The 20,304-nt window shown below is 42.3% G+C and overlaps 1 protein-coding gene across 3 annotated transcripts in view; it reads left to right on the plus strand.

Moving 5' to 3' along the window:
• PRKACB (protein kinase cAMP-activated catalytic subunit beta) overlaps positions 1-20,304 on the plus strand; it is a 229,443-nt gene that overhangs the window by 167,137 nt on the left and 42,002 nt on the right. For all 3 annotated transcript variants that reach the window (XM_086954285.1, XM_086954284.1, XM_086954287.1), the window contains exon 7: positions 11,699-11,794. In XM_086954285.1, coding sequence (XP_086810411.1) covers positions 11,699-11,794 — 96 coding nt within the window. The remainder of the gene's footprint in view (positions 1-11,698; positions 11,795-20,304) is intronic.

Below are 20,304 nucleotides of genomic sequence, written 5' to 3' on the forward strand. Positions count from 1 at the left end.
ACTGGCTGGTACCAAGTCAATTACAAAGAAACTAAGCTCTCGACTGTTGGAGTTATGCACAGATTTGAAATGCCTTGCGACCGGGTATGTGTTGTCTTGGTTAGATATAGCCCTGAGGTGTTGCAGGATAAGTTTATGTACCTGGAGTTTGGTACTCCCCACGTACAAAAGTTTACAGGGGCAAGACAACACATACACTGCAAATTCGTTTTTGCAGGTTAATAACTGTTTGATCTTGTGTTTTCTGTGGTCGAAGGGCGAGATGTATGATTTGGTATTTACACCCTGTTTGCAGGTCTTGCATACTTTACAGTTATAGAACCCGCTGTGAGTTTTAAGCCAGTCAGTGGATTCTATTACTTCAGGGCTAGTTTTGATGAGTTCATCCCTCATAGAGCGGCCTCTACTGTATGTGATAGACGGTCTCATCGGTAAGTTACCACCAATGACCGGATCACACAATACAAGGGGCCAATATTTCCTGATTATAGACTCCATTTTTTGTGTTGTTGGCTGTACTGTAGTATTATTCTGAAGGGAGTATCCCTAATAGAGGTTGCACCTACAGTAGCTGTAATACAATTAGGTCTAATTGGGATGACTTTGGTATTCCTGCCTGTCAGGAGTAGAGATGAACGGTCTTTGGTCATGGATTTGACGATGGCAGTATTAATGAGTTCATCACTGTAGCCTCGTTCTCGAAATCTGTTAGCGCTCTCAGTTTGGGCATTCAGAAGATCCTCCTCTCTACTGTGGATTCGTCTCAACCTGAGCATTTCCCCATAGGGGATGCTGGTAATAAGGTGGCGTACGTGAGAGCTTGAGGCATGCAGTGTCGAATTCCCTGCTGTGGTTTTTCGGTGAAGTTTAGTTTCTACTCTATTCTGATTGATAAAAACCTCTGACTCAGCACTTATATTTGCGGTGAAATGTAGATTTAGATCATTTTTGTTAATACACTCTACAAATTCATTAGCTTTTTGTACATCACCGTTCCAAATAATAAACAAGTCGTCGATAAACCTATACCATACTATGATATGGTTTGACATGATCTCGTGGTGTTCCACCTGGAGAACCAGCTCCTCCCACCAGCCCATGTGTAGACACGCGTAGCTGGGGGAGAAGCTGGCTCCCATGGCGACCCCTCTGAGTTGTTTGAACAGTAGGTTATTGAACATAAATATATTATTGTTCAAGCAGAATTCAACCATTTCAATAAGCATTTATTTGTGTTTTTTCATATTACCCATTGATTGTTCTAAGTAATACTCCAACGCTCTCAAACCATCAGCATGGACAATGCTTGTGTAGAGGGAACTGACATCATGTGCCATTAATAGGTACCCTGGTTCCCATTTCAAGTCCTTTAGTTTCTTTAGAAAGTCACTGGTGTCACCGATGTACGACGGTAGTGACTTGACGTGTCTCTGTAAGAAGAAGTCCACGTATTGAGAGACGTTTTCAAGACAACTCCTTCTCGCGGAGATTATAGGACGCCCTGGGGGATTGATTGGGTCCTTGTGGAATTTAGGTAAAAAGTAAATGGTTGGTACCACAGGGAAAGGGTTTCTAAGAAATTTGAACTCTTGGTTGGTGATGAGCCCATCGTATTTCCAGTGTGAAAGTTTTTTATCAAATGTTTCATACATCTTTTTTAAGTCCATAGTGTTGCACCTCATGTAACAGTTTTTGTCATATAATTGGTTGAAAGCCTCCTTGGTATACATTTCCTTGCTTAATAGCACAATGTTACCCCCCTTATCCGAGGGTCTGACTACAATCTTATTGTTCTTTTTTAGTTTTGATATGAGGGAAAAGTATTCCATCCTTCCTTTATTGTATCTTTTTTTCTTTTTGTTGATATCCACATTTAAGATTTTTAGCTGTTCAGTGACCTGATTGTGAAAAAGATCAATTGAATCTTTTATCAAGATGGGATTAAAAGTCGATTTTGGTCGGATTGGTGTCAGAGGACCACCGGTGTTGGTTTCCCTGGTGATGGACTCACTTGTTTCACTGGGGTCAAATGTACCCCTTTCTGTACTCAGTGAGTCATCATCCCAAAGTTCTTGAATTTCCTGCTGAAAAGTACTCCCAATTTGAGTGTCAGTTTGGGAGATGGAGATATCACTGCTCGCGGAAATAGAACTGGTCAGGTCGCCTTTTTTATTAAGAATGTGGTATTTTTGTAGTTTTAATTTTCTCGTGCCTTTGAATAGGTCAAGCCGTGTTTTGGCATAGTTGAAGTCATTGACAGGGCAGAAGGTTAAACCCAAACTTAGAATGTTTTTTTCTTTGTCATCCAGTGGAATTTTGGAGAGGTTTACAATGGTTTTGTTGTTGTTACCAGCCACAGCCGTGGCTATTTGGGTTTCCCTCTCCAATTTCCTTTTTTCTTGTAGTTTGTTTTTGTTGCGTTTTGCTTTCCGTCTTTGTATGCGTTTCCAGTTCTTGTTTGGTCGAAGTTCACTTGATTTATGCGGGGTCTTAATGTTGATTTTCTGGCCTCGCATAAAAAAGCCAATTCTGCGTCTAAAGTGCGGACTGGATCTGTGATTACAATATTTTCCCTTAGTTCGGGGTCGCTTTCAGCTCCTGAACTCAAGCTGGTCAGTGAAGTACTTGATGAACCTGCTTCATTTCTATCCGATCTTGCAGGGGCTGAGTTGTCTTTCATTGCTGATTTTTTATTTTTTCTGAGCGCCTCATACTTACGGGAAAAGGTAAAAATTTGACAAGTCTCGTAATCCGTTTTGTCACGGAAGAACGTATACGTTTTACGTTCCTTGATTTTATCTTCTTCTTTTTTTAGTCTAGACTTTATTTCGGCACGTAGTTTGATTGCTTCGTCAGGTTGGTTTAGGGCTTCAATCTCCTCATTTATTTTGTCGATTTCTTCTAGCAGTTTGGCACGATCTATTTCCGCATATTCTATTAGAATCTTCATTAGACGTTTGGACGAGTCTAAGTTGCATTCTGCCCAAGCTCTCATCATTAGAGGATTCGGATCCTCATAGCTTGGTGCCAGGAGTATTCTAAGCCCTCATCTAGATAAGTTTTGAGAGATCGTGCCTCCCACCATTTGCTTTGTTCACTGCGGCTCTTCTTTTCCAGTACTTTAAATTTCTCCTTAAGATTCACATTCACAGCTGGTTCTGTAGATGTGGGGTTTCCCCGTTTGTTGCGCGTTACTGGCTCTTGTTTGAACATCATTAGCGCCGCCTGTTCTCTCTCATTAACTGTGTCAGACGCCATAGCACCGTTCATTAAGTAATTAGTCACTTGTGGAAAACAGACGGAGGTGGTCGATGCTTTCCTTTGTTACCACTAGTTGCACACCTCTCACCCCTTATTCCGCTAGGCAGTTCGTACCTGGGTTTCCTTTGGAAGTTCCCGATTCCTCCGAATCTGGTTCCCGCCAAGTCCGCCCACTGTATTCGCTGTCGTCCGCGGTTCACACGGGGGGCTGTTGCGTTGCTCCTTCCGGAGTGCAGACAGGGTTCCTCCCAGAAGGGAGGAGCAGGTTTCCTCGAATCGCCACAGCCCAAATCGAGAGGGGGTCCGTGTATCGCCGTGAAGAAACAGTAGCCGGCTTTAGGATATCTTGCAGTTTCCGTATCGGCAGACACAAAACTACAATCCCAGTAGTTCAAGAAAGATACGGACACGGACCTCAATTAAGCGCTTTTCTTTATTTTCGGTGCTCAAGCGTCACAACGTGTTTCGGTCCCACCCTGGACCTTGATCACATGACACAGTGTAGAGATTCACATTGGTTTAAGTACTCTGCCAGTAGTGATGACATCAGCACAGTACAACAGGTAAACATAACCATAGACATAAGAGTTTGATTAAAACAAAACCTCAATTCATTTGGGTATTTAACTCCATATGTCAAAATAAAAGATACATAAAACCAATGTTGATAAAAGTAGATTTTAGCGTGATAAAGTGCAATGTTAGACATAAATAAGAGTAAAAGACCTTTTTTTATCTTATTCAATAAAGTGCTGGTGCAAGTGCAAAAAACAGGTTAATTCTTATAGGTGCGCAATGATGTCCACAAGAGTACTTGCAATTTTTAGCCCAAAATTGGTTCGATATTATGCGCAAAAGTATTATAAATATATTTTTGTTTGGAGAACAGCTTTACAGGCAAACCTCTGGTACGGCGATGGGTACCTGCTTCGCCCCCAGTTATGCGAACTTGTTCGTTGGCTGGTGGGAGAAGCAGGTGCCCAGGAGCTGGAAGATGGGTCAGGAGCATGGTAGGGTGCTACATTGGTACCGCTACATTGATGATCTTTTCATCGTGTGGCAGGGTACGACTGTCAGCGCATAAAAGTATATTGAGAGTTTGAACAACAACTGCTACAATCTGCATCTTTCAGGAACAATTAGCCAAGTGGCAGTCGACTACTTGGACCTGAGGGTGTATATTGATGAGGGTCAGGTACATACCTCTTTATATAGAAAAGAAATGGCAGGGAACTCAATTCTATTTGCAAAGAGCAGTCACCCACCCAAACTTATCAGGAGTATCCCGTATGGGGAACTCCTCAGACTCCGTAGAAACAGCACACAAGAACGGGAGTTTGAGAGGGCAGCCCTTGAGTGCCTGGCACGCTTCCGACTCGGAGGATACGATGATACCCTATTGCAGAACACACTTAGGAGAGTCAGGAAAATTCCAAGGGCTGAATTGCTCAAAAAGAAAGAGAAGGAACAGCCAACTATGAATACTACTACAGAAAAGAGTAAATTCAGGATGATCACATCCTATTCCTCTGGAGCCAATCACCTTAAGGCCATGATGCGTGAGAACTGGCACATCTTGCACACAGACAGTATGCTGAAAGAGGTTTTACCCCCACAACCTCTGGTGACCTTCAGTAAAAGTAGATCACTAGCGGATATGTTGGTACGTATCCATTTCAATAAACCTACTGTCGGGCCTAATACACTTAAGGACATGAGTGGGTTTTACCCATGTGCCCGCTGCAAAGCCTGCGCAGCCAGTAAGAGAGTCCTCCGGTATGAAAATCAGGTGACAGGTAGATCCATGGTAATCCAGACATTTTTGATTTGCAGTACTGTTTACGCAGTGTATTGTTTGGTGTGCCCTTGTGGCCTTCGCTACATCAATCAACTAAAATTGAGGGTGTTAGAACATCTTAGGGCCATTGATAAGGTTGATCCTTCCTACCCAGTAGCCCGCCATTTTTTGGAGTATCACAATAAAGATCGCAGCAAACTGCAATACTTTGGGCTGGACTGTATACCTAGTAACATCAGGGGCGGAGATAAGTTGAGACGACTCAGACGACTGGAATCGAGGTATATTATTGATTTAGCTACTAAACATCCAGGAGGTCTCAACAGTGGAGAGGAGATGGCCGTCCACTTAGGGAAATAATTTACTCAGGGGAAATAGCAGTATGGCTGTTGGTGCTCATGTTTAGTATTTAGGACAAATCTGTAAGACGACCTTGGTATATGAATTAGAATGTTTTGTGATGATGAATTTTTGTTATGACCGCACACAGTTTATTCACCTTTTTAATAATTGTGTATATATATATATATTGAATTATTATTTCCATCTCTTCCATTGTTTTTCTATCCCCCCTTTTTTTCTTTCTCTCCCCTTCCCCCCCCCCTAAATTCCCTCCTCTTTCTCTTCCTTCTTTTTTTTTCCTTCCCTTCACTCTATTTCTCTTATATGGATGAGATGGTTGTAGGGGCATATTGATTAACCCCGTCATGGTTATGATGTGGTATGTAATGGTCCTCACATTCTGTTGGCTCCTGGGTACACAGGATGTAGAAATATCAGAGTTAGGATGGCCATTCATCATATCTTTATATATGTATATTTGTGTATTTGCTCTTAATGATTGTCTCGCTGATCCATGCTTTACTCCTACAGGGACAGACTGATTGTCAAAGGACTTATGCCGATCAACGGCTAGATGTTGTTATATCATATATTTTGTATAATTATCATTTTATGCCCATACCTCTTGTTTTTTTCACCGATGTACGGTATTAGTTTCTTGCATGGGGTGCAGATACATATGTTATGCATCACACTCTATCCGTTACAAGATGGCGTATACATTTGACTTTGGTTTAGTCATTTGCTTATGTCTGTGACCATGAAGGAGCTTTAAAATTGAGTCATGTGCTTAGTGTCATTGACACTGATGAAGGCTGACGCCGAAAGGCGTTTGTTGATTTTTCATTAAAAGACCGCTATGATTTTCACCACCCCGGAGTGCTGTTGTTCCTTTTTGAGGGAAAGGACTTTGAGCGTCATCTATCTATCTATCTATCTATCTATCTATCTATCTATCTATCTATCTATCTATCTATCTATCTATCTATCTATCTATCGCTCAGCTTCAGAGAATCCCCCTCAGAGCGACGTGTTGTTGCGGGCACCCACTACCGCACCGACCCGTGAGTGCCTCGACTTCCAGTGGGTCAGGGAGCATCCATATATATATATATATATATATATATATATATATATTCACTGAAAAAACATAGGTTTTACAGACGTTATAGTTAGTTGAACATTTGACTCATATAAAACCAGAGAAATTCGCCAGTTATAGTTAGTTGAGCTAACTATAACTTAAGCGCCCGCAATGCACTGCTGATATCACATATTACATCACTCATGACATGGTCAGTGACATCACTCATGTCATCTCAAAGAATTTCAAAGGTTTTTTAAATGTTAATTTCATATCTTAATATTTATAAAACCTATATTTTCGAATTATTTTTAATATTTTGCAACTCTATAATCCTTTTTTTTACTTTAAAAATATGTAATGTTTTAGATCTTCCCAAAAAAATACAGTCCCGTACCGGTAGTCTACCAAGCTCGATCAGCACGCGAATCCTATCCACTATATTTAAATGATGTGCATTTTGTATCTGACGGGTTTGTGGCACAGCGTCCCGTGTAGCAACATACACATATGAGGTTGTGCTAGCTGCTACTTTAGTATGCGACGGGTTAGCACTACCAAGCCGCGTGTTCCGTCATATACGCATGGGGTAGCGCCCGCTGAGCGTTGCGTATGCGACGAGTGCAAGCTGCCACGCCCTATGTTGCGTCATAGACGTACGGTGTCACGCCGCGTACGCCATTCCCTCATTTTTTTCGTCTCAAAACTATATCTAAATAACTTTAAACTGTATATGAGAGCAAGCAATAATGAAAAATATTTTAAACATTTATATATTTCTAAATGTAATAAACTTACATTATAGTAAAGCTATTTTCTCAAAATCACGTTGGGCCGGTCTCCTTGCACGCTGGGTGCGTGTTTGCCATGTGACCATAAAAAAAACATTTCCCATTGTAACAGTTGGAAAACGCCACCCATTTTAGTCAATCTCTGTACTGTATTTGATGAGACACACCTCTTCTGCTTAGAGAGCTGTTTTCTAAACTTATTGCACTGTACACATATCTTTCACTACACACAACACGCAACCATCATCTTCATCAATATTCAGACTTTGTAAAGTAGCTTTCCACCTGTGATAGCCATACACCTAAAAGTTACATAACCAAAGTTTTCTCCACTACCAGAGGTAACATGGTTGCATACGCTGCCCACAGCACAATGTAATGTAGTACGGCCCAGAGGCAGTATCATGCATAGATAATGAACACACTGACACAGATAGATAGTGGAAGTGGATACGGGCATGTGCGCTCAACTCTTTTTTATTACCAGCGTTGCATATCCGGTATCAAGACTAGTACCTGAAATTCCTGAATTCCGTAGGAGCGTCCGGCTGAAGGTATGAAGCTAGTCTCCCAACTCCCCAACTCCGCTGAACCAGATCTCTCTGATCTCAGAGGAGAGGGGGAAAGGGGAAGTGGAAGAAAAAACAGAGAGACTGCCACACTGGTGTCTGCACCTCTTCTTCTTCAAAGATGAAGGTTTCACCTGTAACGGCAAATAACAATTACTAAGTTCATGCAACTCCTGACTAGTGACTGGTGAATTACTTGTACCCAAACTACCTTTACCTGACTGAGTGTGGACATAAGCCTCTCTCTAGTATATATATATATATAAACTGAGGTTCTGACAATTGGTTGAACTGGAACTCTTGAGGACTTGTAGATAAGAGTCTTTAGACAGGTTCACTGTAGCGATGCATTAAAGGTGGTAAGCAAAAATATATATATTTTTTTATCTACATACTGGAACAAAATGATGCAAGAACCAATAACAGACTGCAGTCCAAATTCAGAGAACCAGAAGACAAAAGAGACTGGAGCTAATTCTAAATAGAGCTTGTGAGCAAACTGTCTGGAGGTGCCAACTGGGAATGCAAGACTGTTCAGTATGGACTCGTAAAACTTCAAATGTCTTTACTGAGAAGGTTAATGAACATAGGCTGAATTGAGTCATGAAATGGGATGAAAACTGGGAATACCCTGACCTTTTCTTACTTCTCTTTTTCTGTACTGCCTCCTTCCTTTCTGTTTCTTTCAACAACCATATAATTCTCCCCTCACCTGTCTCTCCCCCCATCATTCTGTTTTTCCTATACCCTTCTCTCACCATACCCTTCTGTCTCCTCAATGCCCATCGTCACTTTCCTTGCCCGTCTGTTTCTTCTTAGCCTTTCTGTCTTTAATAAGGCTCCTATTTCTCCCCTGTCCTTCTTTCACTCCACTTGCCCTTCTGCTTTTCCCCTTGCCCTTCTGTTTCTCCCCCTGCCTTCCTATCTTTACCTGTTTTTCCGGCTGTACCCCTGCCCTTCTGTTTCTCCCCTTGACCTGCTGTTTCTCCCTTGCCTTCCTGTCTTTCCTGTGCTTCTGTCTCTACCACTGCCACTCTGTTTCTCCCCAGCCTTTGTATCTTTACCCATGCTTCTCTTTCACCCCTGCACCTTTGCCTGTTCCCCTCCTAATCTGTTTCTATCCCTGCCTTAGTCTTTACCCATGCTTCTGTCTCCACCCCTGCTTTTCTGTTGCCCCGCCCTTCTTCTTTTGTCATGCCGATATATCACCCTCCTGACCTCCTGTCCAGGGCACAAGTCCTAACAAGCATTTGCAATGCAATAGGTCTTGCATTTACGCAAGTTTAAGCTATTGGCATTGTAAATAACAATGCCTTTTATTTATGTTTTAAAAACTAAAACAAAAGGCATTGTCGTTTGCAATGTCAATAGCTCAAACTCACGTAAATGAGATAACTATTGCATTGCAAATGCTTGTTTTCTTATGCTGTCAGAGTCTGTACCTTCTTTGGTTTTGATCTCTAGTATGAACCAAGAAATATCATTATCTGTATGTCCTTCTGTTAGAAAATTCGAAACCATAGGGGAAGATGTTTTTTGTGTCCTAATGGCCGATCTGTGTTCAGTTAATCTGACGCTTAGCATAGGTGAGGTTTCCCCTATATAGCCTTTAGCACATGGACAGATTAGTAGATATATTATATTTTTGGACTTACAATTTGTGATGTCCTTAGATGTTATTCTCTGTCCATTGAATTCCATTTCTTTTGTTTCCAAGGCCATGGGGCAACTTTTACATGAACCACATTTGTAGTTGCCTACTTAAGGTTGCATGTCCTCAACACTTCTCTGTGTTGGCTCTTTCGTGTTGTCACTCATGCGTGACCTAACTACAATATCTTTGAAATTCTTGTTTTTGCGGTGTGCAAATAATGGTTTCTCTAATAGGGTCAAAAATGCATTGTTTATATTCAGTAGATGCCAATTGGAAAAGATTATTTGACGAATCTGTTCATTCATAACAGAATGTTGTGTAACAAAAAACAATTTTTATCTTGTTTGGTACTGATATTTTGTAGCAGGTGTTGATGGTCGTAAAATCTCACCCTTTTGTAGAATTGTCTTACCAATCTTTGTGGATATCCCCTTTCCCCCCTCAGTTAAGGCAATTAATTTAGTCAGGCTATAGGAACTGCTGGACTTGGCTATGTGTAGTCATATCTAGTCTATAACAAATTGATAGCAAAATAAACAATTAAGATGAACTTAATGCCAATATCTTGACTATTTTATGCTGTAAAGTATCTAAGGTATGTTCAAATCAATTTGACACAGTGATATGTTAACAATGCACAACCAATGAATTGTAATAATGCAGGGTTGTCTTTGTGTCCAAAATATATAGTGCCTTTTTTACAAGAGGTATGGTTATACAAAAAATAGGCCCTGTGCCCAACCATTTGTGGTTGGCTAACCCTGTTGCACATTTGCAAAGCCCATGTGCAGCCAGGATTGGCCATAGGCCCTTATGCCACTGTTTACAACCAAAGGCCATACACAGGAAGAGGTTGTTGAAAGCCAGGTCTTTTGTCTGGCTCTGTGCCTAAACTACTTGCAGCAGCTTCCTCCCAGTGTGCATAGCAAAGGCTGTGCACTGTGGAGGTTGGCTGCACAGCCTTGACTTTGGACAAGCACCACACAAAATCCTCCTCGGGCAGACAGCCCTCTAGGTGCATAGCCTTGGGGGTTCAAGTGGAGACGGGCCTCTATTTTTTTTGGCCTGCTAACAATCCTGTAGATAATTGTTCTAGGCAGAGTCTAATAACTAATGAATTAATGCAATTAATACAAGTACTGCACAACAATAACGGGCATTCATGTAAAATGGCAGTTGTCATTGATATAGGAAGACATTCTAATAACTGTTACTCAAAAGACATAAAAATGTATTACTTTTTGCAAGGGGAGGGTTCAGCACACGGTGGGGTGGGGGCGTGATAATCTATATATATAAAAACGAAAGTATGTCTGTTTGTCCTTTATGCATTACTACACCATTCATCTGATCGCCATGAAACTTTGGGAAGTTGTTGAGTACACTCCTGCGAAGGTTTCAGGCAAAAAAATAAAACATTGTTAAATATTGGCCCCCCCTGTCCCACCAGGGCCCTCATAATCTTTCCAATACTGAACGTTTACAGTGCGATTCGCTTTTGCAATGACCATCCACAAAGCACAAGGACAATCGCTGCAAGTGTTTGGAGTAGGTTTGGAGAATCATTGCTTTTCACATGGACAACTGTATGTGGCCAGCTCACGTGTCGGAAAACCTTATGATTTATTTGTGTACGCACCAGACGGAAAAACAAAAAATACTGTGTATCCACAAGCACTCGACTAAATAAACAGAATTAAAACACTTTAAAATGTTTTCCATATTAAAATGAATAAGTTTCAATAAAAATGACACAACGTAAATTGAATGTTGTCATAACAAGTTTCCTTAAATTTCCTTTCTTCTGAGATCGCAGCAACGTGCGACGGGTAAGCTAGTGCTATATATAAATGCCAGCTCCTCAAATATAATGTAGCCGTACTGCTTTCCTTGCATTATTAGCGTCAAATATTGTGCCACAGAACAGGTAACAAGTTGCATATTTTAGTTTCAATCAATACCATTGTGTATGAATTCCACATTCTGCTATCCGTTATGTTGTATTTATTGTGTGCAGATACAAGTGTTATCCCCATAATCTTCAATATTAACCTTTTTCCATACCGACCCAAACACTGAGCTTCTAACGTGAGCCATAGAAATACCAAAATGAGTGCTTTTGTATCAATTCACTTATCAGTATTGTCTCCCTCAGCAGTGTTGAGTCCTCTCTGATGTGTTTTCTCACCTTAACATTAGGTCACAGATTTTGGGTTTGCCAAAAGAGTAAAAGGTAGAACATGGACGTTGTGTGGCACACCAGAATACCTAGCACCAGAAATAATTCTTAGCAAGGTAATGTATGATAATACTAAACTTTAAACATCATGAATGTATGCATTTGTATATGAGATTTTATAAATCAGTAACTAAGTTGCAATGCAGTAAGTGGTCAGAGTAGTAGAGCTCGGAGCAAAGGTTATTGGCAAGGGACTGGGTGGGAAGGACCGAGGTGAATTGGTGGAGACGGTTAGGAGGTATTCCAGAAGGTCAGACTCCGAGATGTTGCTGGTACCCCAGGGTCTTGACCCCTTTTTTAAAGTGGAGTATGGAATGGGTTTTTTCGTTATTCATGCGAGGCAGAGCAGTTGAAGCCCTGGCCCCATTTTCTGTCTTCCACTTATAAGATTTTAGTGTTATTTCAAGTGTAAATCACAGAAACATACAGCCTTTAACTGGTAGGATAGCAACTAGGATGTTAATAGCTCAGTCTCAGATTTAAAAAGAAAGGTTACGTCACTTTCTGCTGTGTCAAGTGAACGTATATCCGACCAATGTGACGCAAAGGATATGAAAAACCAAAATGGTTAGGCAGAGAGTTTACTGTTCATATATGAAGTTTTCTGTTACTTGCACTATTTCGCCTTGTAATTTCTGTTAAACCATTTTTTATTTTACCTAGATCCCACTACCTTACTGAACAATTGTCTCTTCTGTTCACCGGGGGACATGGATATGTTTATTTATTTGCCTTTTTCAGGATTTCACATGAAAGCCCTGCATACTGCACTCTGTATTTTATATTTGAGATTTGGATTTTTAATTTACTGAGAGCTTCCATCAATGTATTTATTTATAAACAGCAGTTACTTTAATTTATGTCATTTAAATTGAGGAGACCAAAATAAAAACGTTCATAAGAAATAATCACAATCTTATGACAATGGTTGGGCTTGAGGGATGCAGTCTCTGGCGAACAAACAATCATAGTATAGATAAGTATGAGCAAAATCTCAGCGTAAAAGACAATCCACAGAAATACATATAATTCTAAATGTGAAGGAGGCTATACCGTCATTTAATAAGGGTCTACACTGCTCCTTAGCTTAAAATGTTTTTTTTGTGGTAGTCACAAACCAAGGTATGGAAAACAATAGCTACAGTAACCGCAAGATTAACACTCAAGGCTCTACTTTGGTAGTGGATTCAAGTGTGTTCTTGTGCTTGGTGCTACAACCTCAACACCCAAAGCACTCGTCTCCAACATTATTGTGATCTATTGTTTTTTTCATTGACAAAAACTGCTTTGAAGATTTTCAGTACTCCTAAAAAGAAGCCACAATTTCGAAGTGGATTTTTAATGTTGTTTAAAAATATTCTCTGTAGGCAGTTACATTTCCTGAATGTTTGGTAAGGTATAATTCTGATAACAAGCAATTGTCATCAGATGTAATTGTGTAATATCTATCATTAAACAGGCGTGCCATGTATATGTAGATTTGCCTATTGCAAATTTCCTTGCATATTATGTCTCTGTATGAACACGTAAGAATGTGGGTTATTAACTTTGTTGCATGTGAGTCTACCACAAGGAATAAGACCACTAAAGTTAAACGCAGTTTCAATCATTTAAACTTGGGCTCAATCCCCGGTAGCTATTGCACAGAGCAGGCAGGCTTAGCTTAGTAACATATGTTAAGTATTCAGCAGAAGCAAAATAGTTGGGAAGTTAAAATGCAACACAATTAAAATCCCACAGCCAATTTAGAAAAATGTAATAAGTAAAATGATACAAAAACATCAAAAAGCTAATAAGAGGAACCAGAGGTATGAATTTTTAAAGAAACTAGGCAAAAAAGCACAAAGAAAAAGTAAAACACCAATCAGTAATCACTGTTAGAGGTTGATTGGAACCCAGGCACAATTTAAGTTGACCGCAACGGACCATGGTTTGGAAACCACAAGTGGGGTTGTCTTGGTCAAACATTTTACCTTGTGATTGAGTCTCTAGAGGGGAAGTCAAAATTCTTCAGTGAGGCAAAGTATCTGGCTATATCTGCTAAAGTCCTGTAGAAGCAAGATAGCCATTGAACTAGGTCCGGCTAAAGCTGTTGGTTTTGGTGGGAGAAATTCAAATTTTGCAGTTGCCTAAGTCCTTCCGTCAGGTGGATACTTTTCACACCTTCGTCCAATCATGATTTCTACCTTTGAATTTAGTCTTTTTTTATGGAGCCTAAAATCTTCCAGCAAGGGATGCCGGGAGCTGCATCTGTCACATTCCTCTCAAAATTGGCAACCTTTGCTTCTAGGTCCCACTGAGGATCTGGCGGGCTTGAAAGTCCAACCATTTTCTTAGTCCTAACTTTTCAGAGTTTCTGGAGCAGCTCCTCTTGGTGACTTCTAACGTTCCTAGAAATTCAGGCTCAGCACTTAGGGGCCAGGATTCACTCCAGTAGATGCCATCAGTAGGGTCCAGTTCCAGTTTCTACTGGTAAGCTTGGCACTTAAGGAAAAAGGCTTCTTGCAGCTTATGTTCTTCTGGACACACTGGAGGTCAGTCACCTGACCTGGAGTTCTCTTGTAGTCCTGGGTACAGGTGGGTGGAGGTTCAGCCCTCTAGGTCCTGAGACAGGTCTCAAACAGCAGGTCCAGTACTCTTCCCTTCTTTCGCTGGCCCAGAAAGTGTTCTAATCAACTGTGAGTGAGGTGCTACTTTTGTAGGTTTAAATATCCAGTGGGTGGGGGGGTGGATTGACTCCTGAACACTCCCTAACCAATGAGAAGAAAAGATACGGGGGCAACCCTTCCCTCTTATGCAGTACATCCTGTTTTCCTCACTGCAAAACACCTCACAGTGCACTATTCTCTGCAAATTCAACATTTCAGACTCTTTCTGCTCCTGAAAGGAACCTGTGTGACAGACAGTGATGTTTTTAGGGAAAATAGCAGTCCCTTCTGTAGCTAAACCAAACTGGTCCTGGGACCAGCTCCCCCTCCAATGGGATGATGCCTAACTGTCTACAGAGGGGTTATGGATAAAAATGCTTCTCTTCCTCAAGTATCCCGTTACACTTAAATTTGAATGGATGGCCTCACCCTGGTCCCTTTCAAGTTGATGAAGTTCTCCAGTATTGGGGTATCTTTCATATATTCACATGCTTGAATCATTCCCCGTCGTCTGAGTAGGAGTCCCACGGTACATAAAAATTGCAATATATATGCATAGCATCACTATATCATATGTAAAATAGAAACAGGAAAATTACTTTAAGTTAAAAGGAATTTTTTTTTTCACTTTCATGACTTGTCCAAGTCATTATATATAGTTCAAACTACAGCCGATCAGGCGACAGCACCCTCTATAACCTTCTCCGCAGAGGCTCAGGCTCTCAGATTTTCTACAAAAACAAAAGTTGATGGACAGAATGCAGAACAATGTCATACATTCACCCCAGTACAGAGATCTGGGCCTAAATCCTTCGTTTTTTTGCTCACCATGCCATTCCAGTTTGAACCCAGCCATATGCAAATCAGTCTTGACCCTGTGCCCAATGGGAACAGTTCAGCCTGAACTGCCTAGCAAGGTCCACCCTGGACTGGAAACCAGCATCCTAGTACCGGTTTTGGGCTTTCAGCCCTCATTAGCCAGGATAGCTTGATTCCAGTGGCATGGAGAGCACGGGACGTCAGATTTAATAATAATAATAATAAAACATTTATAAAGCGCCTGGCTGCACAAAACTGTGTGTCCCCGCGCTAACTGCTAATACAATACAAATCCAGAGGGGTAGTGCCATGGAGCTCAGCAGAAGAATTACTTGCTAGGGAACAGATGAGTTTTTAATTTTGCCCTAAATCTCATTTTGGAAGTTTCCATCCGCAGGTGGAGCGGAAGTGCATTCCAATACTTTGTGGCCAGGTAACGGAAAGATTTGCCTCCCATTTTAGTTCTTGTGATTCGGGGAAGTTTAAATAACATCATACCTGATGATCTTAAATTTCTAATCGGGCGGTGTATGGTGCGAAGACTTTTCAGGTAGTCGGGGCCTCTGTTCTGAGCGATACGGTGGGCATAGCAAAGGGTCTTAAATTTAATCCTCTCTTTAATAGGGAGCCAATGGAGTTTGGATAAGGCAGCTCTAGTAGATGTTTTTCTTGGGAGACCGAGCACCAGTCGGGCTGCTGTGTTCTGTACACATTGTAGTTGGTGAAGGCCCTTCTGGCTGAGACCTATCAGGAGGGCATTTCCATAGTCCAGATGAGATGTTATCAGAGCATGGACTATGGTTTTCCTGGCTTCAGTGGGAAGGAGGTCAAGTACCTTACGAAGAACTTTTAATATGACAAAGCATTTTCCCGTTATTTTATTGACTTGGGTCTTACCGGAGAGGTCGGAATCCAGCATAACGCCTAGATTTCTAACCGTCTCTACGGGAGTAGGCAGCTTGCCCAGTTCACTGGGCCACCATGCATGAGACCATGCAGAGACATCTCTCCCCACCACCAGAACCTCTGTCTTATCTCCATTCAGACGGAGACAGTTGTTGTTCATCCAGGTTGCTACCGCCGACATACAGTTAGAGAAATTGGTGGCAAGTTCTCTTCGATCCGGGGTCAGCTTGAACACCAACTGGGTGTCGTCAGCGTAGCTGACAATGCCCACCCCAAAATCCTCTACAATGTGTGCCAGGGGTTCCATATAGATGTTAAATAGCGTAGGGCACGTCGTGTGGAGGGAGTCTGCCTGAGCTCTGCTCAGTACTATATCAGGTTTCTTCAGAATTTATTCTTTTATGATGTCTTCTTCAAAGAAATCTCTCTTTAGACCTTGTGAGTCTTGCGGGCAGCTATTTTCTGAAGACCCCCCCAAAAAAATGCATTTGCTGCCTGTATCCAGACCACCAGGTGAGAGACTGAAAGATCTGCAGATTCCCTCAAAAGACTTTCGGAGACAGAGAGGGACATCTTCTTCTGTGGCTACAGAAGATTAAACACCAGGACAACCCCTTATCTGATATTGAAAGTACTTCCTCTGTCAAGACTGCTTCCTCTAGGAAGAGGGCTAACGACACAGAGTTGTCTTCTCCTAGAGCTATGGTGTTGAAAAAGCAGCACACCTCAAAAATTGCTGAGTTGCCTTCCTCCTCAAAAAAGGCTCCTCCAACTCTTAAGGGTAAGACTCTACCATCTACACCGCCGAGAAACACTGTAAAATCTCAGGCTTCAAAAACCATTCCTGAGAAAGATTTACGCCTCCAAAGTCTCCGATGAGACTGTCGTCGGCATCCTTGCCGTCAACGCTGGTGTCTGTCTCCATGAGACCAACCACATCAATCACTTCTTTTTCCTCGTCATCGACAAAGAAGTTGAAGACTGCTGTCGATGCCCCTTCACCAACGAAGATAAAGAAAGCATAGTCGATGTTGGCCTCATCAACAATTGCCTCATCGACGGCAGCCTCATCTACGACCGCCTCATCGATAGCTGCCTCATCTACGGCCGCCTCGCTGACGGCTACCTTGTCGACGCTGCAACTATGTTCATGCACTGACTTCTAGGTATGGTCTTCGTCTACGGCCACAGCATCCTCAAAGTCTTCTATGATCCCATCTACGAATTTACCACAGTCTACAGCAGACCCTTCCTTGCTTTAAAGACGCAAATCTTTTTTGGAGGTCCTCTCACCTGTTCACACCTCCCCAAATAAGGTTCCTCTTGCTTTTCCTGAGCAATTGTTGGATTATGGGGCTGATGAGAAAGAATGTGATGAGGACAATAGATTTCGTACTTCCAGGAGCCCTTCAGAGCTTTTCATTAAATATCAAGATGCGGATCAAGAGGGTGATGATTACCCTGAGACTGCTACTTCAGCTACAGTGACAAACCCTACTGCATAAATGCCTCTATCTCTCCTAAACAACTTACAGCACATGTTGCATGACTACTTTCACAGATTCCCTCTATCTGAATTGGCTTCTTCTGTCCCACAAACACCTGTCCTGCAGTTTTCATCAGTGCTTAGGTCACCCAGACTACTTTCTCCGGTGCCTCACTTCTAGTCACATGTCTTGCAACCTGTTGCTTCAATGTAGTGTTTCTTTTACACTACCTACTGTGGTGACGAGCTGGGACTGGCTTGTCATATATTTCGTGCCGCAGCCAGTACCCCTTTCAGATGGGGCACGGCATGGCATGTATGCCCTTGCTTGCAGCAAGTGCTCTGTGGACTCCCTTCATTTGCTTCATGGTACTGGGTGCTTCTCAATTTACTATTATTTATCATTCTACATGATTTGACTCTCATTTTTATGTTACTTATCGTTGTTGTTTCAACGATTTTGTTTTTATCTTTTTTCACACACTGTTCCTATGCTATAGCAGTTCTTGTTATGGCTCCGTGTTGTGGCGCGTAGACGTTTCCTATAGAAAACTGATGTCAGCACGCCTGGAGGGGCTTATATGGCTCCATTGACGTCACTTCCGTGGACGATGTTAGGACGGAGCCGGGCGACGCTGCCTTCCGGCGTGCAGAGGTATTGCTCGGGGAAAAGATTTTCTGGATCCAGTCTGACGCCTGGAAAGATATTATAATGTAAGGAATCTGCGGCTAGTCTGTGTTTCTACCAGATATATTGTTACCGAAGGTAAGTCACTCTTCCGTTAGGTGTTGTTTGTCTTGGTCTTTTTTCTTAACCTGAAAGTTCTGGGTGTTGGATTTGATGCAGGTGTAGAGGGGCTGCTGGAGAAGGTGGCTGATACAGTCGAAGTACCCACTCAGACTTGGACAGGATCCGGCCATGCGTTGCCCAATTGGGGATTCATGGCCGGTCAGTGCTGAAGAATTGCTCAAACTATTGTTTAACAATCCTGCATTTTTTTCTGCCTGCGTTACTTTGAGTGCTTGAAGAGTTTGAGTTTCCAGACACCGCATGTGAGGCTTGAAAGTAATAGGTGATTAAACCTGTTTGCGTGAAGTTAGGGGGTATTTTGGAAGTGTGGCTCACATGCCGAGGTGAGGTGTGACCCTTATTAAATTCCTGGGGCTCCTCAATATTCTGGACAGTTGTTGATGGTGGGGAAACTTTCCCGTCAGTGGTTCCTGGACCAGAATCAATGCTTGATTCTGGTCCAGTAAAGACATGGCTTAGTAGTTCAGGCTGGACTGTTCCCATGAGGCACAGGGTCAAGACTGATTTGCATATGGCCATGTTTGAACTGGTGTGGTGTGGAGTGCAAAAAATATGGATTTATGCTCAGATCTCTGTGCTGGGGTGAATGTATGACATTGTTCTGCATTCTGTCCATCAATTGTTGATTTTGCATTTGTCACCCCGAGTGGGATGGGTATGCTCAGACGTGAGTCCCATGCTCTCCACACTACTGGAGTCAAGCTATCCTGGCTGAAGACGGCTGATAGCCAGAAACCGGTCCTAGGATGCTTGATTCCGGTCCAGGAAAGACATGGCTTGGCAGTAAGGGCTGGACTGTTCCCATGAGGCACAGGGTCAAGGCTGATTTGCATATGGGCATGTCTGAACTGGGGTGGTGTGGAGTGCAAAAAAACGATGGATTTAGGCCCAGATCTTTGTACTGGGGTGAATGAATGACATTGTTCTGCATTCTGTCCATCAATTGTTGTTATTGCATTTGTTTTCTATCTGCAGCGTACACAACAGTTCTGGGTGGATGATCAGCTCTTTGTTGTCTAAGTGGGTGCCAAAAAAGGTCGGGCTGTGCACAAACGGACAATTTCCCGGTCCGTCCTGCCTTGCGCCTGTGTTCCAACTAATAAACAACTTGCTTACTTAATTTTCATCTGAAGGCGTACTTTTCAATTTGGCGATGATCTTAGTTGGAACACTAGGAAGGAAACAAACCCATTTCTACTATGTAAAGTATTTTTTCTTCAAATTTCGTTGGACTCCGCCTGATCTGTGCATCAAAGCATGCTACTCCTTGGCCAAGAAGGTGCCTCCTGTGGGGTTGCGTGCCCATTCGACCAGGGCAACTGCAGCCACTACTGCCTTGGGACGCGGTGTTCCCTTGCAGGGCATTTTTCAGGCAGCTACGTGGGCCTCGCTGTACACGTTTACAAAGCACTACTGCCTTGAAAGTCAAGTCCAGAGAGACGGCTTCTTTGGCCGTTCTGTTCTCCGTGACTTTCTGGTGTAATCCTGTTTGTAGACCCACCACTGGGGTTGGTATTGCTGGGGTATCTATTCTAAGGTAAGGAATCTATCACTAACGTGTCTCTTTCAGATGCACAAGTTACTGCTTGTGTAACGATATATCTGTAAGAGGCATTAGTTAGTGATAGATTCCTTACCGCCTGCCCTTCCTCCCCGTTCTGCGAACTGGTTACTAGGGTTAAGGTTATCCACTTTTAGGGCCCTAGTTTTATGCACCAATGGTCAGTATCTTGCATGGCTCTGCGTTCCTGGCGTGGAAAGTAGTGTACAGAACTGACGTCCGTCCGCATTGCTGGTGCCTAAGTACTCTCATGACTTCATCTCGTCAGTGACTGAAGCGGAGCCACAGGATGCCACCTACTGACGCGCAAGGGTACTTCTAAGCAAAACTTTCCG

The sequence above is a fragment of the Lissotriton vulgaris genome, chromosome 1_1 (genome assembly GCF_964263255.1).
Source record: "Lissotriton vulgaris chromosome 1_1, aLisVul1.2, whole genome shotgun sequence".
Taxonomy (NCBI): domain Eukaryota; kingdom Metazoa; phylum Chordata; class Amphibia; order Caudata; family Salamandridae; genus Lissotriton; species Lissotriton vulgaris.